Source organism: Rutilus rutilus, assembly GCF_951802725.1.
Source record: "Rutilus rutilus genome assembly, chromosome: 12".
In the NCBI taxonomy this organism is placed as follows: Eukaryota; Metazoa; Chordata; class Actinopteri; order Cypriniformes; family Leuciscidae; genus Rutilus; species Rutilus rutilus.
The window spans coordinates 32,924,276-32,940,466 of NC_140217.1; the positions used below are offsets into that span (position 1 = coordinate 32,924,276).

Below are 16,191 nucleotides of genomic sequence, written 5' to 3' on the forward strand. Positions count from 1 at the left end.
AGAGAAGAGAGCATGAGGGAGATAGACAAAAACACACATGCTTTCTTTTTCACTGGTGTGAGTGACAGGTTGGCCATGCTCTCTGTATACATAAATAAATTAGAATTTTAATTCTGTCTTTGTTTGCTAAGGCTGGTCTGCTCCTCCTCTACTTACTAACAGTCCGGACAGTGGAATCTGCCGGCCGTTGACCCCTCAGCCTGACGAGTGAAGCGGTTTAGCTTGATCCTCTCGACTTTATCTCAATGCCGGCAAATTCACACAGAACCTAAAAGGTCACAGATACCGTATTTCTTCCCTTAAGGCTTATGTCCAGTGATATCTACACAAGTTTTTTTTAGAATACATGACATGATAGCGATATGCCACAAAGCGAGGCTGCATGATTTTGGGGGTTAAAATCTTTGTTGTTGTTTTTTTCTGATAAAAATTGTGATTGCACTATATTCGTGATGACTATAATAAGAAATATAACTATTGTAATATTTCACTGTAGAAAAAAAAAAAAAGAGCATTTAAGGAAAATATACAACTACTACTAGTTTTATTTCACAGTGCAACTGTAAAATTACAATGCTAAAATGTGTGGTTGTCTTAATTTCATCACTTTCAAATGTTAAATCATTAAGCTTTTATATTGTCAGAAACTCGCAGCTTCTTTTTTGTTGACAACAGCCAGTTTATAAGAGCTTCTCATTACAAGTTTGAGAAGATGGTTGGCACATGTTGCATGTTCCCAAACACACATTATAAGCCAGTCAAATCAGAGAAGATGCAGAGATGAGTTCCCTGTTTCCTGTGATCCGCTCTGAGACACCGGATCATGAGCTGCTCGCGTGTGAAAGAACAGTTTCCTCGTTTCACTCTGAAACATGCAGCGCATTTATTCATTACATTTAATCACAGCCTTTGCAATTTGATAATAGCACTAGGGCATATCGCAATGTTGGATTTATTTCAATTTATCGTGCAGCCCTACCACAACACCTCAGTAAAAACTAGTTTTGATGTGAGTGGAGCATGCCTGCAGAAAACTTGCGTCATTATTCTAGGGTGTTGCTATGTGGTAGCTAGAGTATTTTTTAGCACGTTGCTATGTTGTGTTTTGGGTGAAAAGAGCCAAACTCCAAGCCCCTTTGATGTTCAAGTCACTCCTTCAACGCAAGTCTAAGATGTTTTTCCTCCTTTTCCTCAGTCAAATTGCTTAGAAAATGCATAATTTGCCCATTTCGTTTCCAAGTACCATGAAAAATCCTGCCTATATAGTGATTGCACACACAAACAGACTCACTCAAAGCAGGGATGTGCGTTAATTAACAAATATGCCCCTTGGTCTCCTGCGATTCCAGCATGAAACAAACAACATCCACCTTGCTCAAACAAAGATAAGGATCTGAGCGAGAATGATCTCAAATAAACGTAAATATTGCATCAGACACGGCTAGCTGCTCTCTTTTAAAGGGGCGCGGATGGGGAAATGAAAAGGGCCGGATTTGCTTTGCATCACAAAGGATAGGCAAATAGAAAGCCCGGAGGCTGAGACGGGAGACAGGGATGCTCCCGGGCGCCCCCTTTAACTGCTGATGACAGAATTAAGTGTGAAATCAGAGAGAAAGAGACAGAGATAGAATGCCATACTTACTGTACCTCTATTAAATAAGCTAATGTTGTTTGCTCTTCACACTTGCACACACGTTAGATATCCATGTGCTCATAATGTGCTAAAACTGACAGGATTTCATTGTGCGTGATTTGTTAGATTACTGTGAATGATGAAAGAACACTACGCTAATGTGCTTCCAACTCTTCAGCCCTGTCTGCCTTAATTTCCTGTTTGTCAAGCTTTGACAGGTACATGTTGTACAACCAACTGTATATATAAATGTAAACAAATAATGCCTGATCACTCACATAAACACACACATCAGAAAATATGTCAAAACTAGCTGTTCATAAATGCATTATTTATGAATAACAATTAAAATTGTATGTATTTATTATAATAAAAAATATATCAATCCAACTTTGTATTAAGGCGAGACACTACAGGTGAATAGGGTAACATTTTTAACTAGCAGATATCACTGAAACTTTCCCAGTTGATTACCTACATTAAGATGAGAAAAAAATGTATTACAAGTTTTCTGTCATTTAATGTTTAAATATGCAAATTAGGCAATATCTAATTCAATATGCGCTAATTTGCATATATTTTAAAAAACGAAATCTGAGTATTGGATAAAGCCAGGTTAAAACTAATTTTTTCATTGTGTTCACATATTAGATGGGAAAAAATGAATAAAAATCACAGAGGGATTTATGGATATCTACTTTTGTTATCCTGTAAATCAGAATATACTGTCAATATTCTGGATTGATTTTTGAATTTTTTTGGAATAAAATGTTATATAAATCAGGCTAGAATAATATATTTACAAATCCCTCTGTAAATGTCTTCACAATATAACTAGGTACAAGACTGGAAAGTTTGGTGTATATAGGTGCTACTGAAGTGGAGATTTCGGACTTGGAGTATGAGAGAAAAGTCATTTTGAGAAAACGGGCTTTAAAGGAGCATTTCACCCATGGGAACATTGATCTTTATTGAAAGTGGGTCATATATGTAGTCGAAATGTAAAATAAATTTTGAATTTGGTGCCTTCTTGACCGAGGAAAGAAAGAAAGTAACTTCAGGGCGCATTTGTATGAAAGACAACAACTCCCACAATGCACAGCTGCGCAAGCCACTCCCACTAATCCAGAACAGCATATGAATCACTCATCCGTCCATAAGGCTAGCTACCACCGGAGCTTGAAATTCATTTCACACAAAATGTCTAACGTTAGTTAGTTGGCGAACTCATTAATGAATTACTCCTCATTTGTATTTCTTTCGAAGTGGTGAATTATTGCATGGTTACGTTACCGGGATGTTCAGTCAGATGCGGTGCGAAACTAGGATGGTTCACAACACAAACGTCCGTGTCCTCGTCTGATTCAGAGATTTCGTCCAGGAGAAATTGGCATCGTTTAAATTCTTTGCAGCAGACGGACTCTATCTCTGTGTTCGTAGCGGTTCGTAGTTGCATAGTGAGATCACCGGCGCCACCAGTCCGCCCCCAGCTCGAGCCAGTCTGGGCCTCTCGTCCGCGACAGGCAGGTCTTCTGCCTCGGCTGCTCTTCGCTATGCGGCTTGTAAAGGTAGCCACAAACACCTGATTCGAGCATCAGACTTCCGAAATCCTCTTCTTCTACATCATATTGAGTAACGTTACCCTCCGCTATTGTCATATCTTCACAGCTTGCTCCACAGTGCCTGTTAGCTTAGCTTCCAAACAAGATGGAGGATATTGCTTTTAGTTTCAGAAAGTGAAGTCCCACCCACTGATCTGTAATAGGCCTGTAGCGTGAGCGGGTCCCTCCCCCTGGAATAATGAGGAGCTAGTGTTTGTAGTCTCTACACTTTTCAATGAAATGTGACTTCCTGCTTATTATGACGCAAAATGATGATTTTTACGTCATAATAAGCAGGAAGTAAAACACTTAAATCCTTATTTCTCCCATCTCAGGGAAAAATTAATGAAAAATCCACGTTTATTATAATATATGACTGGGTTTCTAACAATACAAAGCTTAATGCAAATGGGTGAAGTGTCCCTTTAAAGATTTATCATCAGCCAATGAGATTGCGCATTCAGCCCTTTTACTTTCACGATTGGTTGCTGATAAAAAGGAAATGTCCATATTTGGATCCGACAGGATTGTACAGAAGAGAGAGAGCTTCCTAACGGTGCATGTGATGACAGGGAGCAGACCGCGATCCCGGAGCAGCATGTTGATTAAGAACGGCAACTTTTGTTGAATTTATGAGAAATCTACAGACGCAAACAAACAAAGTGTAGTAAAATAAAGACCTAAATGTGTATTTCGGACTTTTTTTCACCACAAGTCTGAAAGAAGACATGTTATTGAAGACAAATATCCAAAAATCTCTAAATTGATCAGTAAAAAAAAAACACAATGTTTTTGCCTGCCGTGTCTCCCCTTAAAATCTTTAAATGATTAATGGGTCAAAAAACAGCTTAAATTGTGGCTGATATTGCCTCTGTTTCATTCATCACACTTGAAATAGAAGATCATGAAAAGCGCACGGTCTCAAACATTGGTCAGATTATCTAAGACACCAAAGATAATAATATGAACCACAACATTTCTTACCTAATTCTGCCAAAAATCTAATCATCTGACCAATATCCACATACATTTTACAGGTCGATATTGTGTTTCAGCAATTTTCTCATTTGTGTCTGTTGTATTTCTCATAACGTATTTGAGGAGAAACATTTGAGAACTCTACTAAGTCTCCTGAGCAATCAGAAAGCAACATTTGAGCAACATCGGAGCTTCACACACGCACACATACCTGTGGTGCAGGCTGCTTGTCATTATTTTTAGGGGACTTGAGGGCGCTGCTTTGCTGTTGCTGTTGGAGAAGGATCTGCCGTGCAACTTGTAAGGCCTGAATGAGGAAAAAATACAGAGAAAAAAAGAAAAACGGTGTGAGAAAACAAACGTTCATGAACAACAGTTTGGATAGTGTTGTGTTTGGGGACTGACACTCCCTTGAGAACAGCCCTACTGCTATTTGACGTCAAAGATGTCACCCAAATGATGCCATGCTCTTACAGCTGGACAAGATACTGTTTTTCCATCTCTTCTGTTTTCAAACAAATGTACGGCTTCATTTGGTCACATGTGCAACGATTAGTCACCAAAACAAACAAGTAGGTGAAAATAAGTTGATAGGAAACTTTTATCAAAAATGGTAATCAAAAACAGTCGACAAAACATTTTCAGTGAATAGATTACAGCTGCAGGGAACAGAGAGGACACAAGCTGTTGTTTAATATGACTATGTTCAGAATAAAATATTAGCATACTGCATACTACTGTATATACTAGGGTTGTCATAGCACCGAAATTTCAGTAGTCGGTACCAATACCAGTGAAATTTCATGGTTCTCGGTACCAATTTTGGTAAAAAACTGTTGAATTAAGAACTTTTCAGAAAATGTTGTCCTGTTTTCTCTCATCCGTTGGTTATCACTGTCAATCATCGCAGTTTCCCATTCAATCGCGTATTTAAATACGGTTGTCAATCCAGAAACGTTGCGGCGTACTTAGCAGCATGAAAAACTAAACTTGTATTCAAATTGTGAATGGGTACTAAACCAAAAGCAAGAGAAGATCCTCCCTTTATAATAACTAAGGCTGTCAATATATAAAGCGCAAGCTCACTGAATTCTGCACTCTCGCGAAAACTCTCGTTATAATAAAACAAGCTGTCTTAATTGTACAATACATTTCTTATTTACATCGTGTTTACAGTTGGTTATAATGAAAGGATTGGTGAGCATGCAGCTCGCGTTGAGCAAAACAAAACCTTGAGTGTTTTCAGTAGTATCAAGTGGATTCTGACTACTTATTGAGCAGCACAGTTGATAGGCCATTGCGTAACTTCACACGCTCAACAGATATGATCGTGATTGGTTACAATGCTCAACGCTTGTAAAAACACAATCTAAATAGAAACCTTTGATGCTCAGAGAGTGCTCAAACATACGGGAACTTATCAGCGGGTACTGAATATACCCGAGGCTCGGTGCGTCGAAATTAGTTTAGTAATTTAGTAGTATTATTTTAGTTGTAGCGGTACGTTTGACAACCCTAGTATATACTGTATAGTACTTTCATAAAAAAAAAAAAAAAGGAAATTAACACATTATGGCATTAAACATACGCTACAATGTTGTCACACGACACCATGTTACATGCGTAATTTAGCGAATGGAGTGTGATCAGCTCGGACACAAATGATCACACATTTACAAAAAAAAAAACCTTTTAGCAAATAATGTACTTGCTAAGGTAAAAATCAACTAGATGGTAATACATTTATTATATATAAATAAATAAATAAAATAAATATAAATGTATTATTAAATATAATCATTTTTATTATAATTTAATATAATTTAAATGTAATATAACACAAAAACAATTCAAATTCGTGTTAAAATCTCTTAATTCCTGAGTGCTGAGTAAATAATAAGTAAAAAACTTACTCTGCCCAGCACTGTATACTGTTGCCTACTGTAATTTTTGACAACTGTAGTAGTTGGTCTGGATATTCTATCCATACAGAATGTTTCATACTACGTTGTCATACTATATGCTACAGAAATGTTAGTGTGGTAGGCAGTCTCTCTCTCTCTCTCCATTTATCTGTTTGTCTGCTTACCCCCGCCTTCCCCTGATCATAAAGCAAATAAAAAGTTTATTAGCCTTCAAAATATCTGTCAAAGGACATGGCCCTGTGAGTGGAAAACAAAATACTGTGCAGTCACATGTTTACTGGCTGGACTACTCCCTTCCCCCCCACCATAAATAATCAGACATGCCATCCAGAGCAAACAAAAGCAACAGCAGTGCTCGGAAAAATAAAAGTTCTCCAGTTGAGCAAAAAAAAAAACAAAAAAAAAGAAGAAAAAAAGGGCACCAATACCAAGAAAAGCAAGCATCGTGTTCCCATAGAACAGCAGGGGCAGACTCACACCTACACCAGAGAACCATCTGAGTAAATAACTGCTTCATTCTTTCCACCCTCATCACACCAAAAACTCCCACAATTCAACAAACAGTCGCAGGAACATCTAAAACCCTTGGGCTTCTCGGTGGGCGGAGTTTAGACTATATTATCTGATATTAGTGGCTTGTTATTAGCAACCTGATGCCATAAAGGGCTCGAGAAAGTGTGCAAAACACGTGGGTTTGCATTGAATGAGATGAAATTTACATCACTTCATGTAAAAAGTGAGGAAAAGGGGGTGGTTTTGAGATAAAGTGCAGGGCTAACTTAGAGAGTAAAGGGTTACTGTCTGGTCCTGCTCTCTAAGAGCTCAATAAAGAAGCCATGGAGATGAGGACTGAAGCGCTGGGCTGGAGAAGCCAGCTGTTTGTGTGTGTGTGTGTGTGTGTGTGTGTGTGTGTGTGTGTGTGTAAGTGAGTGACCTTCTCATGCACTGGAGTTGTGGGATGACATCATGAGGCAGGAATATAATAACAGGCTACAGAGGGGCCACTTCAGTGCCGTCTGACACTGACCGTCATCATTATGGACAAAAACACATCATGCTACACTATATTACATTAAAACATATATTACCATATATATACACAGCACAGAAGTAAACGGGTTATATCAAGATGAATCATATTTTCCTTGACCTTTTGAGATATGCTGCAAAAATAATTTTCATTACAAAAAAAAAAAAGTGTAAAACACATTTTCAGAAAATATAATTATCTTTTTAGTACACCATGAGAAAACAGTTTTTCTTTCTTTCTTGTTTTAAGCATGAATTTGTACGATTTATGCTCTAAACAATTACAATTACTATTCCTAAATAATTTATGGGAAAGTTCATCAAACCTTCTGTTCCTTGCTGCATGAATACTGTGCCGGATATCTGAAGGATCCCAACATCAGGAAAGAGCTGCTGAAGTTTTAAACAAGGTCTCTGATCTGTTCAGACTGAACTTAACAGTTTATGCATTACATACCAACTCTGCCCTCCCAATTTCTTTGTGATTTAAATTCCAGTAATAGAAGAAAAAAAACAACCTTTCTTCATCAAATAAATCAATGAGCGATATTTCCATGCTGACCTGAGGCCCGTTAAATATGACGGAGGCTTATTTGAAAGGGACAGTCCCTAAGCCACTCTCTCACCCAAACCACCAGCACCACGCTCTCCCCCTCCCACACTGACCAGCCAGGCGCTCGCACGCAGCAGAAAAAATAAATACCCTATTTATAGAAGCATAATTAAATATGCATGACAATATGACACTAAAGTCTTCCAGTGCCATGAATGGACTGAAACTCTTCATTTCGGGTGACTAGCAGAAATGTGAGAAAACACATCCAGTATGAACTCAAAAGAAAGGGACAAGTGGATATAAACGAGTGAAATTTTGTGCTCATGTATAGGTTTGATTAGCAAAAAGTCTTCTGAAAAGTTCTGTTTGAAAAACTAATTTGTCAGAATACTTGAATGTATATTATTTTGTGTTTTATGTTACAATAATGTTACTATGTGTGTATATATATATATATATATATATATATACACACACACACACACACACACACACACACACACACAGACATCTATCCATCCATCCATCCATCCATCCATCCATCCATCCATCCATCCATACACATACACACAGATATACATACAAGTCGCAATGAATTAAAGTGTCAATAAAAATGCTTACATGTCTATTTTATTAAATGTTTTTAAACCCAAATAAAAAAAACAAGCGGAAACAAGATTTTAATCTAATGTCTCTCTCTATGTTTTATCTCTTTTAATCAATCCGAAAAAATATATATACCAAGAAACCATGTGTATATATTACTAATTTATGCGTTTCCTCTCAGGTGCTCTTTCTCAGCATTTTGCAAAGTCCCATGTGACCAAAGATAAAAAGTGTTGAAATGAGTCAGACTTCTTTTATAAAAAGTAATACTTTGCTGCGTACGACTCACTCTCTCACTCTCAGGTCTGGTGGTTATGCCAGGCGGAACATAAAACAGAAACGCTCCCTCAACCGTAAGATAAAGATTACTGCATGAGCACACTGACGCTGCACACGCTTTGTTTACACAGAAACTTTTATGACATAAAAATACTTGGCGTGCACAGTTTGCACTGAGACAGTGCTGGAACAAGTATATTTGAGTCAACAGGATGTGATATTGAGACACTTCAAGATGAGGACATAAAGTACAATGTGTTGCTTTCAGTTGTTAATTGCGTCAGAAAGGCTGTCAACAAACAAACCAGATGATCAATCGGGAGATACGGAGGTCTAAAAAAAACCAACATTAAGCTACGCAAAACCACAAGTCTGCTTCCTGCTGAGAACGCTTTCAGGAGAACATCTTCTATACCAAATAAGACTTCACAAGCGCACCTTAATAATAACAAATTTCTTGTTGTTAATGCAGCTAGCTAAAAGATACGTCTTCATCGAAAACGACGGGAAAAAAGGCAATTAAGACAAAAGAGCAACGAAGGGATGATTCAAAGACTCTGTCAGGATCAAAACTAATGAGAAGAGAGAGGATGAACTTGGCACCGTTTCCGAGGTGAGCACGGGCCCCGGGCGAAGGAATTATTTGCTGTTTAACAAGCTAGCGAGCGCGGCTGACTGGCGGAGGGTAAAGCGACCCATTGTGAGCTGTCACTGTGATGTTTACAAAGCGCCCGTCCCCACACACACACACACACACACATGCACAAACAGCCCCCTTGCGCTCCCCCTTTCCATCTCTTTGCCTGGAATTCATCTTTTGATCTGGCATTCAAAGGTAGCGGGGGTTTGATAGACGCGCTAGGCTAAAAGCAGCTCCAGACACAAGCACGATAAACTGCCAGACGATGACAGGCCAGGCATCTGAAGGCACGTTTAAAGTGAGGAGAACAACGTGCTGTCTGGGCGCTACAATAGCGAATCAAGAGACGTATTAGGCTGAACTGATCGGATACAAAAACGGTTCAAAGACAGATAATGCTAACAGATGACGGCGGAGCACAAGCGTGCCTCGCTATGGGCAACTTGATGCTAATCAGCGAAAATACATATTGATGACAGTGGATAGGATGGGAAAAAAAAGTGAAAGAAAACACGTTCATTAAAATCACTTAATGCAAAAGAAAAGGTCAGCAGTGGCTGTCTAGTCCTTTCAATTCTTGCGCCGTAACACTGCTTGAAAGTGACTCATGCGACTCGTCGAGCGCCGGACATCTGATGTCTTGCGAATCCTTCATTAAAATTCCTTGTTAGGATTATTTGATGTCATGGCTCCGCCGACGCACACACAAACACACGCGATAACCCCTCCAGGTGTTTGTGATTAGAAAACAACCCTTGAGAAGCCAACAAGGCCCCCTGCGTAATCGCTGACAGTGACAACAATATTTTTCCTATTTGTCATCCCCTACGCTCACACTTCCACACATACAGCATCCTTGTGCATATATACATCTGTTTACGTGTTGCATTCGAGTGTAGAGTATAATATCTAAGCCAGCACTTGTGTGTGTCTTTATGTCACTAGCACATGTGGATTATGTACAGGCTTTGGGGGTTCCCTCGGTTTAAGACCAGTGGGGCTTGCCACACAAATCCCTATTTGTGGATTCACTTTACCCAGAAAAAAAATGGAAAATGATACAGGAAGTTTCTATGTTATATACGGTGTATATATAGGGGAGACCGGACTGGCTATCGCAAGGTCAATATTGCAAAAAAATATATATTTGTTGACTGGTTTTTCAGTTAAAATATCGAAAAATCCTTAAGAATTGACTTGAGTGGCAACACTGCATAAGACTTATAATCGTATAAAATTGTTCAAGAAGTCTAAAAAAGAAAGTTATTCAGGTTATCATCTTAATCAGTATTGCTTCTCAAGTAAATGTATATTGTTTTAAATTGTTTTAAACTGGAAAACAAGACAAAATTACCCATCAAGAATATAATTTTTGCAGTGTATATATCAGTAACTAAGATTGAACAAAAATTCCAATTAGACAAAATCTTGTCGTCTCTAGCCGTAGTTTTGTATGTTAGTTTCAAACATTTACGTCAAAACGGTCTAAATACAGTAAAAATAAAAAATACAAACTAAAAAAAAGTAACTATTTGTAATATCTGTTGGATAAAGTACATAATAAAACATAACAACTCTAAAAATTAATAAATACAATTCCGTTTTCACAATTGTTGTACTGTTTAAATGACAGTAACAAGCTTTTTAAAGGCATATTCCATGATGACAAATCCCCCCATGTAGCCTGGTAATACCAAACTCTGCTACTTCGCTTTGCTTCGTAGACAGAGTCTGGCATGGCATGAAAAGCGTTTTCTTTCTCCCGCGCGGGGAGGCGCTTGTCTGAAGTTTAAAATCATTGGTTCCCGTAAGCCAATCACATAACGTTTGGTTATGGCGTGTGTTATGCGCATGCTCAGCCGCATCTAACTTCCACTGTAAACACATGTAGTATGATGCGAAAACAAAACCATCGAGCGAAATACCGGAGTGAACATGGCTGTGAACGACTTTTGCAGATTATGTGAAGTAAATCTACGCATCCACGGTACAATCAGTGTCTACGTCACGGCTCTCAGCCCGCCCTCTGTTCGTTGATTGGCCGGCTGTTTTCAGGCCGGAGGAAAACGGAAAGATATTACGTTGTCTCAGACTGAGTACAGAAGCGAAATGAAATTGAGCGGAAGTAAGAAGTCTGACGTAGTCAGGCTACCCTCCATGTGGTTTGACCTGCTAAATAGAAATATTACACAAATTCAGCACCAAAAATACAGAAAAAGTCTGTGATGACAGCAGAAATGTCAAATTTAAAAGCATACTGTATAAGTTACATAGAAAAGGACTTTCTTATAAGTTACATAGAAAAGGAGTTTAGCAAAATAACAAACACCTCCAAAGAAAAAATGATCTGTTTAATGTTTGTCAGGAGGCAAAAATGAACAAAAAATGTTTTTCACTGATATGAAAACTTTGCTGAGACAGTAAATGCTGGACATTTGTAAATAAAACAGCTTGTGTTAACCTCTGAGGGTCTGGTTTTGTGTACATCAAGGCAGGCCTGACTATGAAAAATGAGACTCGGACTAATCGGGCCTTTGATTGGTGGGAGATGTGCGTACAGGTGAAACTGTGTCCCAGAGGCCATTGCGAAGTAGAGGAGGCTGTTTACACAGCGTTAAGAGGTCTGGAGATTGGGCTCCTCAGACACGACACACAGAAAAGTCTGCGAATAGATTAGCGCATGGCACTGTCGTGGACTAAGCACATCTTCTTGTTCTCCACAGAGCTGGAGGGCTTTTTCTTAAATGTCACAGTTATTAGATTGACTTTTTTTTTTTGGCAGGATGGTCCTAAGGGCTTCCTGGGAAGGTTTAAAAGTTGTCAAGGTTTTATGAGAAAGTTTAAGGAAAAAAAAAACATCCGGATACACCACTATACTGCTTTCCCAATCGCTTATTTTAATCCTGTCCCAATCCATCGCTGTCTCATTTTAGTTGAAAATGACAAAGCAGGCTGTGAGAGTGATCCTTAAAGAAACAGTACACCTCAAAATAAAAATGATGTTATTTATTCACTCTTATTTACAGTACGTGTCATTCCAAACCCATTTGAGTCCTTTCTGGGCAACATTTAAAGAGATATGCTGCTGCTCAAAAGTTTGGGGGTTTACGGAAATGCTTTTGAAAGAATTCTCTTATGAATACTAAGGTTGCATTTAATTGATGAAAACACAGTAAAACAGTAATATTGTTCAATATTATTACAATTTCAAATAAGCATTTTCTATTTTAATATATTTTAAAATTCAAACTTTTGAATGGTAGTGTAAATACAGTAATGAATTCTTGCAAAAGTTACATTTTCACAGTGTTTTAGAGGCAACACAAGTGCAATCCAATAACTGGCCTCAACTATAATAAAGACAATACTAAACTAACAGAATACGGAAATAGAAACAGAAATAATTGTTTATAAAATACCACTGACAAAATGAATTACTCTTTGCAGTTAAACAATTTGGGTGAACTATTCCTTTAATATCCTAACTAAAAATACATGTGAAAAGTGAAACAGTGTTAGTCTCCATTCACTGTCAGTGTCACCTAATTAAAATTCATACGCTACAGGAATGCTCCTTCACTGGCATGAAAATGTGAGTACTGAAGATCAGGACTGTTTGTATTAATTGAGTTCTTCTTTCTCTTGCTAATTCTGCCTTCTTTTGTTCGTTTTCTAGATTGGACATTTATCTGCAATGCAAAAGAGGGCCGGTCAGCTTCCTGTTAAGTATCTAATTGATGCAATTTCCAAAAAGCCTCTTCACATGGAAAACAGGCGCTCGTAGAATCACGGCCTCTTGGAAACACGCTCGCTGTTTAGATTTCTAAACTAATTCATGTAGAATACATAAATAAATCAATGTTATATACCCACTTCAAACCATTACTACTCCCTCCCATGGCTGCACTTTTCTACCAATCTATTAATATTAATGACAACACTAAACATATCAAATTGCTGTGCTCAAACCATGTAAGGCTCGGTGAATGATTGCAGTAGATAAGCACTGTCTTAAAAAAAGAAAAAAAAAAGAAAACACTGACTGGTAACGGTTAGGGTTGACAAGCATTCCGTCTAGCGAGTATAATAAAAAACGATCGAAGGGGGTGCATGAAGGTATGAAGGGAGAGTGTTTGCATGTGTGTGTTTGTGCATTTGTTTCCATGTGGAAGGCGGGAGGTGGGGGTGCATGACTGTTGATGGATGGACGAGAGCGATGGAGAGAAAAGAGAGAGATGATGAAGGAGGCATAGGGAGAGTAAACAGGGCGCTGTGTGGAGCCTGGTACGGATGTGTGACCCCGGGCCTGGGGGTCGTCTCAGCTATGCGGCTCTGACAGCCTCAGTTTGCAGTTTGTTTGGATTCCGAAGCTCCGCCTCAGGAGCAGCTTAACAACAGATGGCAAGAGAGGGGATCCATTCATAGAGCCGGACATAAGGAGACATACGCAAACACACACAAGGTGATGTATGCGGAGATCTGTGCATGAATGTTGGCTTGTTTTCTCTCTGCCTTAAATGAAGACACACATAGCAATGTCCAAAATGACATTTTCAAAATAGACTAGTTGACAGGTTGTCTGAATCTCTGGGGTCCAGCGATACCCAGGTGACCGCAAAAGGGTGCTAGAGTTCATAGAAATAATACAAAATAAAATAAAATTGGGTTACACTTTATTTTAAGGTGTCTTTGTTACACTGTAATTGTAAGTGTTAGCTAAAATTGTATTATTTATTTTTATTATATTATTCATTTTATTTTATAAAATAACAAATGATTAAAATCCAAGTACTGTACATAAATGATGTAAATGTAAAATGTTAACATAAAAAAAAAAAAAGTAAGATTAACTTTGATTGTTGGATGACTACAAAGCCCCGAAACGTTAAAAACACAATATCTATATGTACAAACAAGGAGAATTAACATTAATAATGAAACAAAAAATAATAATAAAAACTCTAATATCAGCCAATAACTGATATCGCACCAATACATGGTGCATCCCTAAAATTAAGCTAAAAAAAATTACGTAAAAAAAAAAAAGACGACAGGAAATTAACTAATTGAATTCACTAACCCATTAGTTGGTTATTGGATGACTAGTTGACCATCCTGATCCATCCCTAACACACAAAAGCACAAGCATGCACTGAAACAGTCGCATAGACACACGCACCCTATCATTTAATTTAAATTCCCCTTGTCATTTAATACACACCTCAATCCAGCATCCGATACCAGATTCCGTCTATCAAGACAGTTATTGAATTACGATTGTGTTTATTGCCCCTTTAGTGTGATGTATACCCATAAACATTCTTCTAGCATACAAGAAAAGCCATCTGCAAAATATTGTCTCCTCATCTCCAAGCTCTCTTCCATGTCAATTATGTCTTTAGACTTCACAGTCTCGCGGTGATGGAGTGGCCGTAAAACCCACTCACATTAATACTCCATTGTGCATCTGCTGCTAACGGTAATTAAAGAACTAAATGACTCATAAGAATAGATGAATTAACCACAAGTAGAAAAAAATGAGAAGGGAAAGAGAGGCGCGGGGAACCTGCCACATAGAAATATGTGCCGTTAAGAGTGCAGTTCGGTACTATAAGCAATGATGATGCCGCCTTCTTAGTGGTGAGGTGTCTGTGTGACACTGACTTTTGACACCATTGACTGAGACATAAAGAGATGGCAGGACATGATTGGGAGAAACAAGCCAGTAGAAAGCAATGCAGATCATTATGTTAGAGAATGGCTGTGTCCAAAATCGCAATCTCTCTCACTCTCAGAAAAAAAGGTATAAAAGCTGTCACTGGGGCAATATCTTTTCAAAAGATGCCCTTTTGTACCTAAAGGGTACCATATCGGTACCCTAAAGGTACATATTAGTCCCTAAAGTGTACATATTAGTACCTATTAGTACCTAAAGTGTACATATTAGTACCTAAAAGGAATAAAAGTGTACCTCTTAAAAAGGTACTGCCCCAGTGACAGCTTTTGTACCTTTTTTTCCTCTGAAAGTGTAGGTAATCCAGACGTACTACATTCGCCATTATGTCATTATCACATGACGTACCAGCGTCAGTTGCGTCACTTCACTCCCATTCACAAATCCTCTCCCGAGGCCTCATGGGACAGTAAAGTGTCCATCATATGCACACTTCAGAATCTCGCCGGTAGTAGGTCATCCGGATACGTTTGTCTACTCTTTTATGAGTACTGTGAATTCAGACATACTTCTTTTGTCACATACTGTTTTTCGACTACTATATAGGCTAAACATTAAAATTACAACACTACACCATTTTCAGGGGAAAAAAAAAACTTCCAGAAACCATGGAAGACAGTACAACATATTGAATACACTCGTATCTATGGTTCCATCAAGAACCTTTAAGATTGATGGAACCGTTCCATTGCACGAAAGGTTCTTTATACGAAAAAAAAAAAATCTTTTTGATTATTCTTAGTTCTTCACAAAAAAAAAAGTGTACTGAAAGGTTCTTTGTGGAACCCAAAATGGTTCTAATGCCATATTAGCTGCGGAAAACCCCCTTTTGAAACCTTTAGATTTAAGAATGCAGAGTCTGGCATTTTAAAGTTGTCCAGTTAGGACATGTCATTTTTGTAATAAAGACATTTCAATTAAGGAGTGCCTCGGCTATCAGAGAATTCTTTCTCTACACTGCCTCTTAAGATGTTCTACCTTGGACCGAAGAGCACCCAAATCAAACTTAAAAGGAATTGAGCACGCCATTCATCTTGAATCTGGTTTTTAAATGACAGATTATTTATCAGTACCATTTCCAGTCTCATTTTCATCACCGTCAAATTAAATGCATTTAAAAAAAATCAGAATGCAGATTATATATAAATATATATTACATATAAAAATTTATGCAGATAAACTCCATCTTACATTTGTCAGTGTTTTCAGA

General features: G+C 38.1%; 1 protein-coding gene across 5 annotated transcripts in view; it reads right to left on the reverse strand.

Moving 5' to 3' along the window:
- Window positions 1–16,191, reverse strand: part of foxp1b (forkhead box P1b) — a 193,163-nt gene that overhangs the window by 61,716 nt on the left and 115,256 nt on the right. For all 5 annotated transcript variants that reach the window (XM_084426905.1, XM_084426902.1, XM_084426903.1 and 2 more), the window contains one exon: window positions 4,424–4,519. In XM_084426905.1, coding sequence (XP_084283031.1) covers window positions 4,424–4,519 — 96 coding nt within the window. The remainder of the gene's footprint in view (window positions 1–4,423; window positions 4,520–16,191) is intronic.